This window comes from Malurus melanocephalus, unplaced genomic scaffold (genome assembly GCF_030028575.1).
Source record: "Malurus melanocephalus ecotype Western Australia unplaced genomic scaffold, MMel_1.1 scaffold_1065, whole genome shotgun sequence".
Taxonomy (NCBI): Eukaryota; Metazoa; Chordata; class Aves; order Passeriformes; family Maluridae; genus Malurus; species Malurus melanocephalus.
In genome coordinates, this window is record NW_026624297.1 from 8,027 (window position 1) to 28,845 (window position 20,819).

Sequence of the window (20,819 nt, forward strand, 5' to 3'; positions counted from 1 at the left end):
TTTGTTTGTTTTTGTTGTTTTTTTTTTAAATTCTTGTGTGTTCTTCCTGCAGACCTCAGTCTTTATTTCTGGAAAGTAGACCTTGTATGCACAAATCCAGAAGTTGTGATTTGAGCATTGTTTTAGGTCTTGAAGGTCTTGAACRGTTATGGGTCCCTCTCTCACAATGTGTGATAAGCTGGAAAATTCCAGAGGGAATACTGGATGTATGAATGGTCCAAGTGTGTCACTGGGGAAGTTTCTGGGGGCTGCTTTCAGACAATTGCAATTTTGCCCATCTTCATTCTCAACAGGTCTGCAGTTAACATAAGGCATAGGTTTATCTGGGCATCAAAGATGTAATATCGTACGTGAGCTTGGAACATTGACATCTTCCCATGCAGTGTATACAATTTGTACTAAGTGCCAGGGAGGATTGGCACCTAATGTCCATATTCCTCTCAGAGTCCAGGATGAAATTTTACCAGTTTGTCTTTCGCAGGTTTTTGGGTGGTTGGGTTCTTTGCAGGRAGGGGGGAGAGTTTTGTAGGTTTAGTGCTTTATTTTTGCATGCTCTTATTTTCATGGGTGTATACATTGGACCATTGTTAATTATTGTGTTAAGTGTTTTCTTACCCTGTTCACCTATTTTCTCCTCTTTTTTTTCTTTGATATTGTTTTGTATTTTCTGAAGCACCAGTCAGTTCCCTACTTGTAGTTAATTCCTTCTGATTTTTATGTCCACTAAATAATCTTCATAGAACAGCTATAATCCACATCAGTATTGAATTATGACTTTCAGCATCACTGCCTTTAAGGAACACAGGAAATTCTTATCTCTCTTGGGATAATGTCTTCTGCTGCTGTCACCTGTGAAAATGAGTTGGTTCTTGTCTGTCTTGTGTAAACAAAAACTTAAAATCCAAACACCAGTACAGCTGTTTGACTTATATAGATTCAGACCGTTTAATGGAAGGTTACTCTCTCCTGCAGGTAGCTGGAAATTTCCACTTTGCACCAGGAAAAAGTTTCCAACAGTCTCATGTACATGGTAAAGTATTTTCCTGCTTATTTGACCTTTTGTTTTCAAGTGTGTCTGACTTTTAATACCTTTGCATTACTGTCTGTAGTAACAGCATCACTGCTTCAGTGGGGAGGACATTGTTGAAGTTTTGTTACAGTGATTTAGAGCTGTCATTGACAAATGATAGAAGAGAGAAGTGATTTCTAGGRCTGCTGCCACATGGGTGTGGAAGAACTTTGCAGAGAGTGTTTCTAGGCCATCTCTCAGTTCTGCAAAATTTTGCTGCTTTGCACCTCAAGTAAGGTGTTCAGTCCAGGACCTGACTGCCAGTATCTCTGGAAGGGAGATTTTCCTCCATTCATGAGTTTCAGAGTAAAATTTAAGTTGTGAAGGACTTCCCTGWGTATWCATATRTAAATATATATAATAGTGTGKCCTGAACMATAGTGGTAGYTTACAAAATCATGRAATGGTTTGAGTTGGAAGGGACCTTTAAAGGCCACATAGTCCAGCCCGCCTGCAATGAGCAAGGGCACTTCCCACTAAAGTGGGTTGCTAAGTGCCCCATCCAGCATGGCTTTGAATGTTCCTGGGACTGGGCATCCACCAGCTCTCTGGACMACCAGTGCCTCACCTGTGCCAGTGCCTCACCACCTTCAACAYATACAATTTCTTATATCTTGTCTGAATCTGCACTCTTTTGGTTTAAAATAATTGCCCCTTGTCCTATTGCAAGGCCTTATTAAAATCTCTGTTCCCATATTTCTTATAGTTCCCTTTCAGTATTGGAAGGGGCTCTCAGGTCTGCCCAGAGCTTTCTCTTCTCCAGGCTCTCCCAGCCTCTCTCCACAGCAGAAGTSCTCCAGCTCTTGGACCATCTGGACTCACTCCAGCAGGTCCACAGCTTTCATGTGCTGGGCATCCCAGAGCTGGAGGCATCTCTGCAGATGGGGTCTTACCTGAGTGGAATAGAGGGAGAGAGTCCTGCCCCTCACCTGCTGCCTGTGCTGTTGGGAATGAGCCCAAGATACAAGTGGTTTCTGGACTGCCAGTGCACATGGCCAGGTTGTGTTGAGYCTCTCATCCACCATCACCCCGAGCTGCATCTCCCCTGGGCAGCTCTTGACTTGTTCATCCCCAGCCTCCATTGGTACTGGGGGTTGCCCTGACCCAGGTGCATCACCTTGCACTTGCTTGTTAAACCTCATGAGGTTCACCAGCCCCACTTCTCAAGCTTGTACAAGTTCCTCAGGATGGCATCCTGTCCCTCAAGCATGTGCCCTTGATCCCTCTGTCAGTGTCATTGCTGAARATATTAAACAGTACTGATCCCAGCATGGATGCCACTTGTTACTTCATCTGTATATTGCACTATTGACCACTGCTGTTTGGATGTGACCATTCAACCAATTCCTTTTCCAGTGAAGAGCCCACCCATCAAATCTGTATTTTTTCCTKCTATCACTCACTCCAATTTAGTCTGTACCACTGAAGCAAAGGTCAGGGGAGAATACGAATGTGCTGGGTGAGAGTAACTGATGTGTTTGGAGAAAAACAAACCTTTGAGCACAGAGGAAGCACTTTTGTACAAACAACAATAACAAGAAGTCTGGTTTTCCCCACAGATTGTTCGTAATAAAAAAATACTTCACTTATTGTGGTAAAACATGCTTTGTGTGCTTAAACTAGCATGACAACAGCAACCTTGCTACAGCCAGGATCAACAAAGTCACAGCATATGTATTAAGGGGAAGCATTTCTGCACTACATCYCTCTGTACAGTCAGGAATGGAGGCTGGCTGCCTCAGAGCAAGTACTTTGTGTACAGAGAGGAGGGGATGAGGTCAGAATATGTCTCTAATTCCATGTCCCCCAGAAGTGCTGCACAGCTGAACTAAAAATTCAGTCAAAAAATACAGATAAAACCCAAATAGGGTGTGTAGTGGCTGTATCTGATGRCCTCTTCTTTATCTATGGAAAAAGAGTGTGGTTGTTTCCTACTCTCTCTGCCCCTCAGCATGTCATTGGCCTTTCCTGTGTGGGGCTCAGGGCATATCTGTGCCTGCTGAAGGGTCACAGTTTAGGAAGCTGGTTGTTTGTGGAAGCCATTTGACCTCTGAGCTTCCTTGGAGGATTTCTCTGAACCTCTTTCAGTTTAGCTCTGTCTTAAGGTACCAGACTGCACTCAGAATTAAGGTCCAGGTTAAGCAAGAGATTCAGTGGCCTAATGATTTTCTTCCTTTTGTTCTCTCTTGTTTCTCTAATTATTTGTAACATGTGATTTTCCTCTTTACCCAGCCTTTTCCTTGGCAATGTTTTTATGGCACTAGCCAACAAACAAGAAGTTTCCCCTGACCCATAAGGGAAAAGGACTGCTTAGAGCTTGATTTCTTGCACATGCCTCACTGTAACCTTTCTTGGTAATCCTTTGCTTTTTTCTCCCTTTAATTACAGATAAAGAATTTGACTAATATAAGATGATGGAGTTCTGTGAGATATTTCCAGAACTCTTGTCTCATTTGGATCATAGTTCCAGACAAGAACTTATGTTTTTTGTGGTGTTTGATTCCTTCAGGAAGGTCTGCATTAACATGCAATCCTGTTAATACACTTAACAGAATATCACACAGGATGAAAGTGAATGTCTAAGAGAAATCTGAATATTCCAAGCTATTGTTGTTGAAAGTCACATTAACAATTCACTAAAAATAATAATTTTGCTATACCTATYTGATGCAGAACTCTTTAGACTTTTTTCTTCTTCCTTCTATTCCCTACTGATATGAATCAGTAGAGAATAATCAGTATTGTGGAAAGTTCAATCCACTGCACCATTCTTTTTGCCTCCCATTCGAGTCTGAACCAAGTTGGTACAGCTGACAGTTGGGCTTTTATTTTGTGGTGGCATTGAAATATTGGAGCCTGCATATCAGCTTTTCAGTTTCTTGCATTATTCCTCTCCTCTTATGCTGAGGGTTCCTGTTGTTTCATAGATCTCCAGCCAGGGAATGGGCATGGGCATCACTGTGATGTTGCCAAGGGTCCTTTTGTCGTGTGCTTGGTGTTAACATCTTCAAACTGTAACTTCTTTGCCAGGGAAAAACAAGTTGAAATGACTTTACTTCAGAGAATAGAATTAGAATGGCTGACACATGACAGCACTGTATAAAGTGCAATTTTATTTCTGCTTAGTTTTTAACTTCAGTTATGTATAGCTTTATTTGCATAAGGTCTGTGTTCTCAGCTCTGCATTAGAGGTTGAGCACTTTACTGCTAGAGGCAGTATTTTATCTTAGTTTTCATCATTACTATGTGTTTTAGTGTGTATTGTTACTCATTCCTAATCTGAGGTCATCTGTCTAGGGTGAGTCACACAGCTGATTTTATGCCTTTGTACCATTTAAGATGTTAATTACCTTTTAGCTAGTGCACAAATACAGTGCTTGAGCATCTTGGACAGGTACTTCATCTCTGTCCTTCACATGCCATATTCCCAGAGAATCCAAGCTGAGCCWGTGGAAATGTGTTGATTTTGAAGCAAGCAGTGATGCTGCTTTTCATCCTAAGTTATTGAAAGCATTTTAAATTGGTAACTTTAGGCTTGCACCGTGACGTGACATTATCGGTGTCAGAGAAGACCCCCAACTCTGGAATGCCATACTGGCTGCAAATGGTCTTGTCTTGTTCATCAGCTCATCTGTTGTTCACATACACTGAGAAAAACATCATTAGGAGGGAAGTTGAAAGAGATTGTGAGGAAGGCTGAAGCAATTCCAATCAGAATTCTTGACAGTGAAACTAGTTGTTCTGGCTCCCATGCATTACGGGAGGCCAGAGTCAAATATTAGTGATACTTAGAGTCTTCTGTTTTAAGCAGCACAGTCCCAAACCTTGCTTATTCATTTGGTTCTTGCTGAGATTGGAATTGCTTCCCTGTTGCCTGTTTAGGCTTTGAATCCTAAATGAGATTTTACTTTTGGGTTACATGATGTGCTGCAGGTTTTGGTGAAGTTCTCTCTATCACCAGTTCATCTGCAAAGACAGCTTCCAGCATCAGCTGTGCATATTTATAACTCTGAATATCATATCTGTTTTCTTTTGCAGCAATTCATGCCTTCTCTCTTTCCTTCCTGTCTCAGAGGAGAGTGGAATGGTTGGGTGATGTAGCTGTTGAACATCTGAGGTTTGTAGTTCAGGGGCTGCTGCCATGTCTGTCTATGCCTGTACAGTAGCAGTCATTTACTGCTTCATCTTCAGTAGCTGCCAATGAGTTTCCCACATGCAAAGGCTTCACCTGCCTAGTGGTAGGCTCCTCAGGAGAGTGATGTTATTCATATAATTTCCATCTTCCTTGCTCTATTTTTTATAGTCAAAGGGAAGCTGAGGCTTCTCATTCCTTCTTTAGATTGTCTTTGGGCCATTTGGTTGCTGAGGTGCTATCATCAGTATTTTTTAGAGAAGACATTGGCCATCTTGCGTATTTGACAGCCAGAGAGCTTTTCAGGTTTATTTTTAATGTCTCATTAGATTTCTTCAATTCTTTCAATTCCTTAGAATTTCCTTCAATTCCTTCAGAAAAGAAGCTGGTGTTGATGACAACATTCAGGGCGTTTTGTCCTGAAGACACACTCTCAATGACTGTGACAGTTTTTGTGGATGAAGCTGTCTGTATGTTGTCCAAATTTTGTGGCTTTCTTACACCCTATATGTTAGCTGGAGGAACAAAATTATCTTTGAAGATGCTGGTTTTGAGACATTACTGTTTGTTTTCATCCTCTTTTGTGGTGATGACTGTGGAAGGTAAGCTGCTCTTTGAGATGATTATGGTCTTGRAAAAGGAGCTGCCTACTTGGAGCCACCAAGCTTCACATAGAAAGGTATGAAGCTTTGTTAGTTCTCTAGGGGTCAGATCCACTGGTCAGTTGTACGTCTTCATTATGGTTCTGCTTCTGTTTTTAAGGAAGGACTTGTTTCTTTCTCTGCTAGAGATTGTTTGACAGCCAGAACCTATTTGAATGCATCCTTRGACACTGTGGATGACCCYAATTAGCCTCTCTTATTCTACATCMTTTTTAGTCTTTTGATTACTGAATTGTGAAAAGAYACTAAGTCTTTGACTGCAGAGTAGTTGTCATTTTCTAAGTCACTTGGCACTTTCTCAGYRTCAACCAAGAGCAAGTGACACTAAYTCCTTTTKCTGGGGATACTGTAGCTCMTTTTCTGTCCTTTCCTATAGCCCTACTAGTTGTGGGCCTGTTACTATTGCACAGGCTTCTGCAGATACCAAATGCTTATCTGAGTTCTCCTGCCCATACTTTAAAAAAAAACTTATGTGGGACTCAGTTTCCATCAGGACACCAATTAAGTGTGGAGAAAATCCAAATTCTCTGTTCACCTGTATGATATTCCTGCCATAGAGGTGGTGTGTATAAGCTCATTCTAACTACTGTCCCAAAGTAGTGTCTGTTAGGGAATTAATCCTTTTATCCCCATACRGAATAGTGAAGGCTGAGAGTCTTGCTTCATCCTCAGCACTGTTAAGGACTTTTTTTTTACACTAGTGAACTCTTACCAGTTTGGTTGTCTTGGTGCTGAAAGATTCAAGATCTCATHCATTTATGGTGAACAAACTGTTTTGCAGTTACGTAAAGTCTCTTTTGGAGACAACAAAAAAGGACATTTTTATTTGTTATTTCACTGTCATCCATCAGAGCTCAAGTTGTACCAGTTGTTGGGAATGCTTAACATTTTCAAGCAGCCCTCTGGAGCAGCCATACCTTGTCCATGCTCTTGTAGAAGCACCCCCAGAAATGTGGCAAAGAGGATCAGAATTGCTGTGGGAAGGATTCAGAGACCCATAARTCTATAAGGCCCTGGAAATCTATGACTGTTACTGATTAGTGTTGAATATATATATTGCACCGTGTTGAATACAAATAAACAAGCTTTTGAAACAAATGAAAAAGGAGTTTACTTAAGCTCCTTTGAGATCTGCTGTTCAAACATACATTTCCCCTGTCCACAATCCTTCCTGGTATTCACCTTTGTCAAGAGCTTGCAACAGAAAGAACCAAACCAGCCTCATGGTTTGTTACTTTTCTCTGCATCAGGAGGGATGAAAATAGTACAGGACTGATTAAGAATAAAAACCTGTTACCCAGTTTTGAATGTTAATATGTTGTAAATATRAAGCTTGGGTGCATTTATGAATAGCTTTAGTTGCTCCTAAAATGACCTATCTCTTACCTTWTGACTGAAAAAGAATGTAAATATAACCAGCATTGTTGTCTAGTGTGCTGCTTTGGAGTGCACTTAACATAGATACACATCCCACTCTTTTTACTTTTGGTGATTAATTCCTGCATTTTAAGTTCTCTGTTACACTTTAAATGATTGCTTTACCATGTATCAGTCCTTTAGCTATCTAGGGGGTCATTTTATATGGCCTGAAAAGCACAGTAGCACAGAAGTTACTCTTCCCCTTTTTGGTGTAATTTTTAAATGCTACTCTACCTGAATCTTTTTATCTTTTCTTTGTAAGGATCTGAATATTTCTCTTYATTCTCCTACTCCTACTCTGTATGTTTTTGCAGTGTATGCTGTTGAGATTAAGTGTTGCTGTATCCTTTTTTCCCCCTCAGAACTACAGAACTAACATAATTTTTGTTTTATGCTGAGTGCATAAATCTCTTTTGGAAGGAGCTGTTCATCTAGGCTAGGATTTGAAATGATTTCCAGAAAGCTAAAAGGAGAGCTGTCCCAGGTCATTCTTCTGTGGTAAATGAGTGGAAAAGGTTGAGAATCCTTGTCCTAAATGACTTTAGTGTCTATGTGTTGGACATTATGTGTTGGCAAATGTTTGGCTGCACTGTGGACCTAATGTGCTTGAAGGGAATATGCTGACACATTGGAGTGGCTTCTGCATTTTCAAGTCAGATAAGAGAATTATCTGATTTAATCTCACTTGTATAATAGGTTAGAGAATATCTCCTGAGAATTCATGTACCAAGCCAGTTAATCTGTGAGTAGTTTGTAGGAACTTTTCCAAGGATTAGTAAGCCATTGGATTTTTCTAAGGGCARTTATGGCAGTTGCACTTTCAGGTGCAGTGTTTCAAGTCAGTAACATCTGGCAGAGGGCTCAGATGCTCAACTTTGCTCACTCCTTSTCTTACCTGCAACACTTTCTGTGTTGCTCCCTGCATCATTCTCCTCTTTGTAACACATCATTATGCCACTTCCATCTTCCTGCCATTGTGCTCCTGTAAGATATTTTCCTCCATAAAATTCATCCCCAGTTTGAAAAGTGGTATCCTAGCTCACCTTGGAGCTATGTGTTTGGGTGGCTGTCTTTGGTTTCCTGGAGTCTTCACATGTTTATTGACAGAGTCCTGAATGGCTGTAAGTGCTGTTAATCCATTTTTAGGGGTTAAGGACTGACTTTTGAAGTCTAATGAGGTCTTACAGTTGTTCAGGTTAGAAATGCAGGATGGGGAGAATTCTTCAGGAAGTCAGCAGTTGTTAAAACTGTGTTACTAAAACAGTAAAGAAATCTTTGTTCTATAAAGCAGAGTTCTTGAMAAGCTTAAGATGTTTTATGGGTATCTTTATTTTGCCTATTAGCTGTGGTTAAGAAAATGAAGAAATGTGTTTGTAATAGCCTCTGGTCCTGGCAAACAATCTCAAGATCTTCTGTTCTCTTTYCTTGTCCTGTTCCTTCTCTTAGCAGGCTAAACAGCCTGTTGGTTTATGTTAAGCTAACTATGGTTAGCTAAATGTGTATCTGGAGGGTAGAGTATGTGCACATGTGCACATGTGTGATCAAAGAGAAATAAACAGGGTCTGGTGGAAAACTCATTTAGAAACTGAACTGCTCTATTGCAGAGTTGTAAATCACTTATTGGAGAGGAATTTTATAAAAACTGCTTAATTGTGGAAAGCATAGCAGAGCACTTGGAGGACATTTTGTTTTGGACAGCCWTAACTATTAATAGGGGTCACACACAATGTAAATCTAGTGTAACAGGTTYGGTAATGTCTGGTCCTTCTCAAGTGCTGCCCTGGGATTTCTCTGGTTTTGTGCTTTTCTTGGAAGCTTTGTCATCCTCACTAGTCCTCAGTACAATTTCACATGTGCCAACACATGTGATTATCCAGGTAATAAAGCTGATAAATACCATAATCCTGCAAAGGGTTCTAGGAGCACAGCTACCAGGGGGAGCATCCCTCTACCTCTCTGTGCATCACTGTGCCAGKGCAAGTTTTGGTGGAGCTATGGGATTAACCTTACTTTGGAGCTGTTCTGGCTGGAAGAAAAGCTTCCTATAAAGCAAGATGTGCATTTCAGCCTTTTATGGACTCTGGTGTGGCTCRTGACCAAAAGGTGGGGTGGGATTGGAATGAGCTGTGGGACCAAAAGCTGGTGGGACAAAGTAAGTTTTATTCTTTTGGTGGTATGAAATCATAGAATATCCTGAGTTAGAAGAGACCCACAAGGGTCATCATATCAGTCCAGTTGAAATGCAGACCCACCAGAGCCAGGATCTCTGTGGAAGTTTGTTGTAAGTGAAGGTTAGCCTGCTAGTCTCTGTACAAAAGGCAGCAAGACTTGACACKTCACTGGCAGCTAAGCCACTAAACTCTTGACTTAAATGCAAGTAACAGTACAGCATGGTATTGCTGTTATTAAGAAAAACAGCATAGCATAATACCAAGGCCACTTCTCCTTTCTTTCCTTCCCCTGCCCATCACACATACTTCCAAATTTTTACTAGAAATTTCTTTTTTAAAGTTCATTGRTAAGTTGTCAGCACAGGCACACAAACCTGTGTGCTGTCACTGTGCTAGTGGCAGTGACAGGTCTGTGCTCCAGTCAGAGACAGCAGGAGGAGTATCTGAAGCCAGTGCAGCTCTGAGCTCTTTGTAATGAAGCACCATTGTCTTAATTCAAAGCACTGCCACCTTAGTCTCTAGGTCTTTAGCTGTGAAATGCAAGGACCTCTTCCTACATCAGAGCCKTAGAAGGAGTGTACTTTAGGTTTAGCAGTTCCTTTTCTAACTGTACATTCTCTGTTTTGCATCATRTCTCTTTGGGTTTAGTAAGGGTTTTATATAAATACAAGTACAGCTTCTGGTGGTTTACTGAAAAATGTTAATGGAAAAAAACAGAGTCAAGTAAATGTTTTAAAGGAGAGGCTAGTTCAAATCAGATCTTTAACTTTGCAGCTTGTCTTGTGCTAGGCTCTCAAGGGAACARCATTCCTAATCTTTGTTAATAATGTAGCAGCACTTGGTGATCTGACTCCATCAGATCCTAAAGTAATTATTGAAGTGAGTTTTAAGTTGCTAAGGTGAAAGGTGAGGTCTGCCTTCCTGAGCACATGAATTTACTTGTTAAAATGCTCTCAGCCTCTGGCTTCTTTAAGATGATTGTGTGACTGTGGATAAACCTGGTAGAAGTGATACTGAAATGGAGTTGTAATTTATATTTTTTTTCCTGACATTGATGCTTCTGGTATTGCATAAAGTCATTTAGTAGCAAACTAAAAGATATCCATTGGCTCCCACTGCCCATATCTCTGCCAGATCCCTTCTAGAGGTGTGTGGTGCTACTTTCATATTGCTGTATATGGGAAGGGCAGAGATGGGGCAGGCCAAATTCCCCAAATCCCAGCACTGGTGACAGTCACCTTGGCACTACCAGTGGTTTGCAAATACCCTGCTCAGACCATCCCTGCAAAGACTTTYCCTTTTCTAGTATTATTCTTTGGGCAGCAGTAGCAAGGTTGATATGCAGAGTGCTGAGAGTTACTAAGATGATGATTTTTTTAGGGCACTTGCATGTGATATTAAAGCACATGCTTTGCTCAGTTGTTAGTTTAGATCTGTTGTGCCACTGTGTTTTACAGTAGCAAGAGAAGTTATGTGTGGCTAACAGCAAAGCTTTCCTTTCTTGCCTCTGGGATCTTGTTTTTGTTTTAGATGAAGAATACGTGCAGGTGAGGACTGAAATACCTAATCTGAAGTAACCCCAAATTAAAGTTACTTTCCTTCATTCTAGCAGTGGCTTTTTGTCAGGAGGGGTATTTCAGCAGTTTTATCTGTCACACACCTTACTATGCAAGCAAGAGAGAAACCTAGGCAATTTTCTTGCCATTTCAGATTGTGATGTAAATGAGAGGAGTTCCCTTATTGTTTGACAGATATGCTTGTTATGACAATGTGAGCTATATTTAACTATTTTTCTRTTACAGTTCATGATCTGCAGAGCTTCGGACTTGATAATGTAAGTGTTCCCAAGGTAGTGTTCTTGTTCTYTTAGTCTATTTTCCTTCTGGATTTCCCTCCCATTGCCACATTGATATCCTAGTGTACTGACTGCAGCAGATTTGGCTTTAAGAGTCTAAGCAGAACTTGGGACCTGCTTTCACAGAGGGTTCTGAAATATATTCTGGGAYATTTGCATGCTGCTTGGCAAGCTTGTGCCTTTCTTCCCAAGCCTCCCTTTCTTCTTAATCTATGCTTCATAGTTTCCTATGGTTGATATTGTCACAACTGCTTCTAGATCTGTTGGAATTTACCTTGTGCTATGAAAGTAGATGATGCTCATACCAATGCCTCCAAGGCTGCTGATAGCATGGTGCTCCTATGGCAGGGAGAGGAGTGGGTGAAAGAGCTTGCTCTGTAGATGGGAGGGAAGGGCACCTGGATCTGAGCATTTCCAGCAGGAGAAGGAGAAATTCCTTGTCTTGAAATCTCCTATGAATAAGGAAGAAGGCAAATGTTTTGGAATTTACTGTTCAGATGCACAGAGAAAGGGAGCACCTGTATCTGTTCTAGACCCACACTCAGAAAAATGAGCAGATAATGACCTTCAGGCCCCTTACCTTGCTCCTTGTATGTTGTGCAGCTGTTTGAGTTGTTAGCATTTCCATTTCAGATCAATATGACGCACTATATCAAACATCTCTCATTTGGAAGGGATTATCCAGGCATTGTGAACCCTCTGGATGGGACAGCTATCACTGCACAGCAAGGTAAAAGCCAGCTGAGAGTAGTCTCTTTTAAAGTGTCTGTATCAGTAAGTGTTAGGAGAGAACAGGGGCAAAGTTCCCAGTTCTAACAAGAACCCTAATGGTGTTACATCAAATGTGACTCCTCCACCTTGTGTTCTTTCTGGAGCAGCTGTCTCCATTCACCTAAAAGAAATCTGCCAATATGTTTGGATTCTGTGACCTTTCTGAAAGATATCTGTGTTGAGTGTCTATGGATGCATGACAGCAGGTACAGCACATCATTATTAAAGGCCTGCCTCAGATGTAGTTCAAGAAGAGCTGTGTCTAGCTACTACATGCGGTAAGATAGAACCAGAAGATGCAGGGTAGTTAAAAAAGGTCTAATTGGTAGTTGCTGGAGAGCTGTGGTGTCTGCCTGACCTTCACATGCCCAAAAGTAAGAACTTGAAGAGCTGCAGTGAATATTGCTGATCTTTTCTAGATAACTCCCGATTTACTGGCTCCAGAATGAAAGGCAGTTCTCTCCTCATGCTGCTGCTGTGTTTATTTCCACAAGTCTGCTTTATTWTGAAAACATGGCACTGCAGATTTATTTTTTTTAGATCTGCTGAAGTCTGAGAAGTTTGTCTTTGCAGGTACTTGAAACTGTATGTAATAAAGCTTGGAGAAAGAAGTCATTTGCTTTGAAGCGATGATAGGATTGTTAGTCCCCCCTGAATCCATTTTTTAAAGTTTTCTACCATTGTTTTTGATGCCTGTACCCAAATCAGAGGATGATGTTAGGAAAAATTACAGAAAAATTAAAAGGCCTCATAAGGCTCAATATGATTATGATGCTGTAGTTAATCTGTAGAGTAACAAACCGTCTGAGAGGGAGGGCCTGTAGCTGACTGGTACATTCTTCCTAAGCTCAAGCTTTTTATCCTAAGCCTCATGGAGCCAGTTGGTAAACACTTGAAGAATTCATTCTGAAAACATGCTTCAGTAAAGAAATAGAAGTAGATTACAGGTCAAATTATGTTTATTGCAGCTAAAGATAGCATATGCTAGAATTACTTCTGCAGTAGAAGTGGATGAATAATCTTCTCTAGAGAATTTCACAGAAAACTGGTTTTTTTTCCTGCATTCTGTTACCCTTAAGAGAACTGAAGGAACAGGCTGGTCTGAGGCAACAGAAGGTGTTCTATTTTTTTCTTCATGGGTCCAGATCTTCCTTTTCATCTTCTGATACAGTAAATGCCATGCTTCTACGGGAATAAACTGCAATGTTAATTGAAGTCGATATAAGATACTCATTTAGATCTGAGTATGTTTTCCTAGGGTTGTGTTGTTAAAAATAAAAAATTTTCATAGACTAGAATCAAATTTGCACAAAGTTTTGCTGGTAAAGCCATTCCAACTTCGTAGAAGATTTTCCATTTACTCACAGCCAAAATGCTGTTAATTTTGGTTTTGGTTGGAACAGAGATTCACTTGGCAAAAGGAAGATTCATTTCAGACATTAACTTTACTGTTCTTGAGAACCTCCAGCAGCTGTTGTGCAGAAAAATGTTCCCTGACAAGTTGAACAAAACCAATTTGTGTCTAACTGACCTGTCAGTGAAAAGATTGGATATTAATTGCTGGATATTAATTTTMTCTCTCCCTGTGTTTGTTTATAGCTTCCATGATGTTTCAATATTTTGTCAAAGTGGTCCCCACTGTGTATAGGAAAGTAGATGGTGAAGTAAGTATCTTTTTCCCTGTTACTTTGACACATGAARGCCTTCACTTTCTCCTCATATTCTTGATGTTACACAGTAATTGGATCATGATGTGTTGACAGATGTATACCAGAGGCTGTGTTGTACATTCAGTACTTGGAACCCCCAAGTGTGGAATTTGATAAAGAAATTGGGATGGTATCTTTCTCAGCTTGAATAGTAATTTGTGTCAGGTATCTTAGTAGGGATAATAGAACATAATTTAATTTTACAGAAACCCAGTTTAATTGTTCTAAGAATAGGACTGGTATGAGCAACATGTAGAAGAATGGCAGGGCACAGAAGAATCTTCATTWATGGGAAGATGGGAATTCTCACTCCTTCTACACGCACCTTCCTCTATTTATTGTTTCCTTTTTTTCCTCACTCTTGATTATTTATGGCTTTCTGCCATCAGTGTTGTCTCCTGAAGCATGCTYACCAGGACTGCATGTTGGTAGAGGATGACATAGACTTGAGGTTGAAATGGACAGCTTATCCCATTACGTGCCAGCAAAGACCAAATAGTSCAGCCTGGGTGTGATGCATCCCTCATACTATGGGCTAGCTCCAGCTTTAACTGGTAACTGATAGTAAAAGTAGACCTGATAGCAAATACCTCATCCTGGTAGAGCTCTTCATGACTCTTTCTTAACCATTGTCAGGCTTCCCATCTGGGCAGGGCTACATTGATTGGTTCACTGAATTCATGTTTTAGTAGCCTTACCTATTCCCTGTTAGCAAAACAATGTTTGCTGTGTTTTTTTCCTGGTAGGTGGTAAGAACTAACCAGTTCTCAGTTACGCGACATGAGAAAATAGCAAATGGGCTACTGGGAGATCAGGGTCTGCCTGGTGTCTTTGTGCTGTATGAACTTTCGCCCATGATGGTGAAGCTGACAGAGAAACACAGGTAAGAGACATTTCATTGTATTTTATTCACCCTTCATTGATTTTGTCACTTTGCATAGCTTGAAACTTCATCCTCACTTAGATGTGACAGTGCAAATGCCTGAAATCCATCTGAGCCCCTTCCCAGCCAGGGGAGAGGAAGAGGTGCTCTCTGATGCCCTTTCCCTCCATGTGAACACTGGTAAGGGATTGGGGTTTTTGTGTTATTATGTGAAGCGTTTTAATCCAGTGTCAAGATGGAAAAGGAAAGTGGTGCAAGGAGCAGAAGTCTGATGTAATGGTTCTTGGTTCAGACTTCTAATGGGAAGGCTAGATTTACAGAGCATACCCATCTTGCCAGCAGCACCCACACAGTCCAGCTGGTTCCTTACTCTGCATTTGCTATAGCTTTTCTACATCTTGCAGCCAGTGTGGAACCTCTTCCCTCTGGGTTAATGGCTGGCATGTAACTGCAGGGACGGGGAGGGGATTGTAGCTGTCCATTCTTTGAGGTTCAGAACGGGGACAGACAATGTCTGTATGTTAAAATATATTGAAGTGTGCTTAGGGATTTAGTTATTGTGTTATGGGTGCCTGCTGTGCATTCTGACTGGGTAGGAATGAATAATGTCTCAGGGATTAAAAGCCCATCTGTTAAATTTGTAATTCAGTACTTGCTCTTAGTGCTGCTGACTAAAAGTAGCAGTGAGAAACTCCATTGTGTAGCTGATAGGGGTTAATTAATTCTTTAGTCTGAGAATTGTCAGCTATGAATATTTAAGTAATGCATGTATTATATTTAAGTAATTTAAGTAATGCATAAAACTTACATGGTATGATGAACGTTATTGTAAATATTAGTTAATTGTTACTTACCTGACTGTGGTATCTGAGCTCTTGCTGGTTGTTCAAATTCTAGGTCCTTTACTCACTTTCTCACTGGAGTTTGTGCCATTGTTGGAGGCATATTTACAGGTATTTYACCTTTCAATCATTTTGCTTTCTAAGGTGTGAACATTTACTATCTTACCCTTTCTAAAGTCTGCACCACTGATAATAAATCCCTGTTTGATGAAGTGAGATTATTTCCGCCTTCAGGAGGCAATATAGCATGTTCTGCAGAGCCACAGGAATGGCATTGGACTGTAGTTAGCCCTAGAGACTTACAAAATGCTGTAGATGTTGTAGACCTATTACATTATTTCATTTCATTACTCCTGTAGACCTGTCATAATACTTAATTTTGATGCTCTACAGGAATTTTGTTTTCAAACAAAGCTGTTCTTCACAGACCATATGAAAGCATCTGTACTTGCATTCTTGGCCAGCTTGGATCTGTCAGCAGATAGTTGCTTTCATGTGCCATTAAAGCTGGTAAAATCTGTGTACTCAGGTTGCCACGGGCATAATTATCTAAGAGATATCAAACTGTGCTCCCAGACATAAGAGCTGTAGCTAGTGCAGGGTCTAGATGGGGTCTTCTGAGGAGGGGCTATTCCTGCAGATCCATCTGAGTATCTGCACTTGACTCCTGGTGCTGGCATATGAAGTAGCTAATCAGTATCTGCCCAGCTCCTTGCATGGGAATAGCCCATGGTCCAGCCTTGCTCTCCAGGTAGTTTTCCAGGGTGCTTATAGTCACAGATGTGGTTGTTAAGGGCTGGCCTGAAGATGCGGTCAAGGACCTGAGAAGCCAGTTACTGTATTAGCATCTGTATCATGCCTATAACATCAAATCTTTTTCTGCAAGGTTTTCCCATCATCTAAGGTGTCACAGTGCTCAGTTAATCTGATACTGTTAAGCAGAGTTTCTGTCTGCAATAAATTTTATCCTATTCATCTCTCTGGTTTGAAAAGGCTTTCAAAAACTATTTTCATGACAAATCCAAGTGCCCTTTAGCACTGACTGGGTTTAACAGTCAATTCATGTTTGCTGCTATATACCACACTCAGACTCTGTATTTCAAATCAACTGGTGGCCAATAAGGCCAATTACTTGTACCAGCAATAGTATGGCCAACAGGACCAGGGCAGTGACTGTGACCTGCTGCACGATAGTGATGCATCTCAAATCCTGAGATTCAATTCTGGGCCCTTCACAACAAGAAAGACACTGAGGTGCTGCAGCGAGTGCAGAGAAGCGAATGGAGCTGGGGAAGGGGCTGGAGCAGAGGTCTGATGAGGAGCAGCTTGGGGTGCTCAGCCGGGAGAATAAGAAGCTCAAGAGGGACCTTCTTTCTCTCTACAACTACATGAGATTGGAGGTTGAGCCAGGTGAGAGTCAGTCTCTTCTAACAGGGACAGGACAAGATCAAGCTACACCAGGGGAGGTTTAGATTGGATATTTAAAAAATGTAATCATGGAAAGGGTTGTCCAGCCATGGCACAGGCTGCCCAGGGCAGTGGTAGAGTCACCCTGCCCGGAGGTGTTTAAAAGACATGTAGATGTGGCACTTAAGGACATGATTAGCCGTGGGCTTTGCAGTGCTGGGGACCATTGGCTGATTCTCTAGAGTCAGTGTTCATGTAACAGTATCAAATTGATTCCACAAGTAGAGATAATTTCAGGGCAAAACAACCACACAGGAGTCATCTGAAGCATTACTCAAAAGCCAAATAGTAAGTCAAATAGTTCCACATTATATAGTAATAAACAGAAAATTAATTCCCATTTTAGCTGCAACTCTTTGTATAGTATTGAAATGTATGTCTTCATGTATGACCAAGTAATCATTTACTTTCTCCTTAGATTGAGGTTTTGAATAAAAGAAAGAGAAATGTGAAGCTTCATGAAATCAAATAATTGAAAAAAGGCTCCCTAGCAGCCTTTGTGTTCCCTCCCTGGCAGGAGCTCAGGGTTCCCATCCTGTGAAAACCTTGATTGTCTGGGGTTTGTGGTACAGTAGACCCATTCTGAGTTTTCCTCTGRTCACAAACAAGCACTGAATTAATAGGCTTCTTCAGGGCTGGAGAGGTTTGGGGGAAATACTTTAGGAAGAATTAAAGGCAGTAGTTTGTATTGCTTTGTGTCTGGTGGGTGTACATTGCAGTCTCCAATAAAGGGCATTTGTCAAGAGCAGCATTTTGTACTTTTAAAGTTACTGTGAAATGAACAAGAAATGGGAAAAATGCCCTTGGCAAGCTGAGTCAAGGCAACAATGTGGTGTAAAGCTCTCCACAKCAGTTTCCTTTGCAAACTCATCTCAGTCATCAGTAAACACACATCACTCAGTCTGTCTCTTTTACTTCTGAAAAAGAGCTCTTCCCTATAGAAGCATGATCGCCTCCACCTACAGGCTGGGTCTTGTCTGTCCTGAGATGAGCACTTACCCTTCACTTACCCTTCTGAGCAGCAGCAGCTCTGTTCTGTCTGGTGGAGCTGAGATTCCTTTCCTCTGACTGAAGGTTTTGTGTTTTCTTTCCGTGGGAGTTGTTCTCCCTTTGACACGTGTCTGACTTCATCCATGTGTTTTTTTTTCCCTTTTAGTTGCAGGTTTCATTGACTCCTTGATCTATCACTCCGCACGTGTCATCCAGAAGAAAATTGAACTTGGAAAGACAACGTAAATAAGCAATGACCTTGCCCCATTTAATAAAAAACCCCMAAWAAAACAGTCCTCTAAGGAGAACTAAACAGGCTCTTTGAAAGGCAAGTGATCTTCTGAATGCACAGGAAAAGAGGTTTGGAATTCCCTGATGGCCCTAACCACTCATATATTACTGTGCCCTCATTCTTTGGCATTAGTTTATGGATGGAAGGACTTGAACCTTGCTGCTATAAWGATTAGCTATCATATCTGGCTGTGTAGGAGTCAAACCCCTCTTGTGTCAGTCCATGATCCTCCAGTTCTGTTCCCCCTCCCAACAGAGATGCTGGAGATACTGCATTCTGTTTGCTTCCAGGAATAATGTACTTTATTGCCAAGAGACCTGTAATGAACTGAAGCTGCCATCAAATGAGCTTTCTAGCAGCACCATCTGGGATTTTTAATTTTTCTTTAAAATGTTTCTGGGTGTGCTGATGCTGTATGTCAGACCTCTGTGAAAATGTGCTGAATCCCATCTGTTCCATTCCAGCCATCCTGGGCTGTATGGAGAGCCTAAGCATTTGGGATGTGCTTTCTGTGCTGGGGGAGCTCCCAATCCCAATTGTTCTTATGTAAGATGCAAGTTGTTGTTTCAGAAAAAAAAAAAAAAAAAAAAAAAAAAGAATTTTAATTGATTTTTAAATTGGATTTTTTTTTCATTTCCCTTTAATGTATATTTTGAAATAAAGTCCATCCTCTGTTTGTTCTGGTGGAGTCACGTGGAGGAATAATTAGATTATTTGAACTGATACTGAATTGGAAATTAGACAAACCTGCATTGTGGCAAAGTATGTAGAGTTGTGATGGTCATGATGGGGCCTTTTTCTGTTAAATCATCTACAGAAGTGAGTAAAGTGCTTGGTATGTGAAACTATATTGGGAGAAATTTGAAAATAATGAGTAAAAAATTGTGAATTCTTGCCTTATTTGAGGTAAAATAGATYGATTACACTTAAATCTCAGATCTGGATTTGCTTTGGTATGACTCATCTTGGTCCAAGCAATTGGACAGGCACAGGATCAGATMGTGCAGAGAGAAAGCTGTTTTATAATTGATTTTAAAGAAGGTTTTGCTGGCTGGTTGGTTCTTTTAATTAGTTGAACTTGCCTGTAAACCAGGGAGTCTAAAAAACTGCTGTTTTTTCAGCTGGGGAGAAAAGCAATTTGTGGTGTGGATAAGGAGATTTATTATCTTCAAGCAAGAATATTGAAAAGCAGGTTTGTTTTAAATGTAATTTTTAACAAGGATTTTAATGAATCCATTGGTTCAGGAACACACAGTACTACTACACCATGAGTAARGAAACATAGTACTTGTATGTCTCATCAGGAACAAAAAGTGACCTGAACAGCTTCAAATCCTCATCAGAGCACTCAGCTTTGTAATTAAATTTCTAASAATTGTCAGGGGAGTGAAGATGAATGGAAGTAATGCAGCAAGAGTTCAACCCACAGTGAAACAGTTACCAACTACTGGCTTGTCTTTGATAAGAAAGCCAATTGCTTGTAAACTTTAGAAAAGCATTAGAGATCATTGTCCAGAGCACTCCTGAGCATGCAGAGAAASGTGAAGGGAAGGTGAAGGTGCAATACTTGTCCTCATCATGGGAAACTGGATATAGTGGTGAGAAGAAATCCAAGACACAGAAACTGGGATTCTACCTGGAGAGACACAAAATTAATGAAGCTGATAGTTAAGTAATACAGGCTTCTGCTATCAGTAGGAAGGGTAGGAGTACAAGAGTTCTGGTGATTTTAATTGACTGAAAGCCCAAGTGACTAAGAACCGTGACTAAGAACCGTGAGACTAAGAAGCAGAGTCTGGATCAAGGATRTTAGTGATTGAAAGTGATGCAAGACATCCTGCTAACTCTCCTCTGGAGGAGAAAAAACTCCTTTGGGGATCTCCGTCCCCAGGGTCTGCAGTCTAGTTCTGCAGGGGTGCTCTTTTCAAAGTGTAAGGGGCCAAAAAGCAAAGGAAATGGTGGTTCACATGTGTTTTCAAAAGTTTTTCAACATAAGATCATTTCAAATTAACTTGATTCAGTTGTGTTCTGTCAGCATGTTTGATTTTTTCCCTTCTTACTCYTCCTTGATACAATTTAAAAAATATTTCCTTAGTTAAAGGTTTTAAGAATAAAAGTCTTAGCAAAAGACTGGGCAGGGTGAGGGGGGCATCTTTCTTTCTTATGAGCTACTGCAAACCCCCCCAGAAGCCATCTGTGGGTGGAAATCTCAGCTGTCATGCAGACAGCCCCATTTGAGCAGCTGCTCTCTGCCACTGGCAGCCCTGCAGGGCCCACACAGCAGTTCACAGGCTCCATGGCCACCTCCAGCCCCACYATCTCTCCTTCACCCAGCCAGCATGGGCAGAGCCATGACCACTTATGTCCAGCTAARTGCAACATCCCTGGTGCCATGGGACAATGGCACCCACAAGTACCCAGCTGATAGGACCAGCAAAAGCAGTACTGAAACCCTGCAAATTGCAGAGTCTGTGAGCCAAGGTGGTGAGGAGGAGCAGCAAGCTAAAGAGCCAGGACAGCTGGTCAAACTGCCTGGCTTCAGTTTCTTGGAAATGCA

At 41.0% G+C, this 20,819-nt stretch overlaps 1 protein-coding gene across 1 annotated transcript in view; it reads left to right on the forward strand.

Annotated features, from left to right (window-relative positions):
* The window catches only part of ERGIC3 (ERGIC and golgi 3), a 23,300-nt gene extending 4,439 nt beyond the window's left edge, over positions 1–18,861 (forward strand). Inside the window, exons 7-13 of the mRNA XM_057386823.1 lie at positions 973–1,030; positions 11,256–11,287; positions 11,942–12,038; positions 13,679–13,743; positions 14,535–14,671; positions 15,569–15,624; positions 18,137–18,861. Of these exons, the coding sequence (XP_057242806.1) occupies positions 973–1,030; positions 11,256–11,287; positions 11,942–12,038; positions 13,679–13,743; positions 14,535–14,671; positions 15,569–15,624; positions 18,137–18,216 (525 nt within the window). The 3' untranslated portion in view covers positions 18,217–18,861. The remainder of the gene's footprint in view (positions 1–972; positions 1,031–11,255; positions 11,288–11,941; positions 12,039–13,678; positions 13,744–14,534; positions 14,672–15,568; positions 15,625–18,136) is intronic.
* The last annotated feature ends 1,958 nt before the right edge of the window (positions 18,862–20,819 follow it).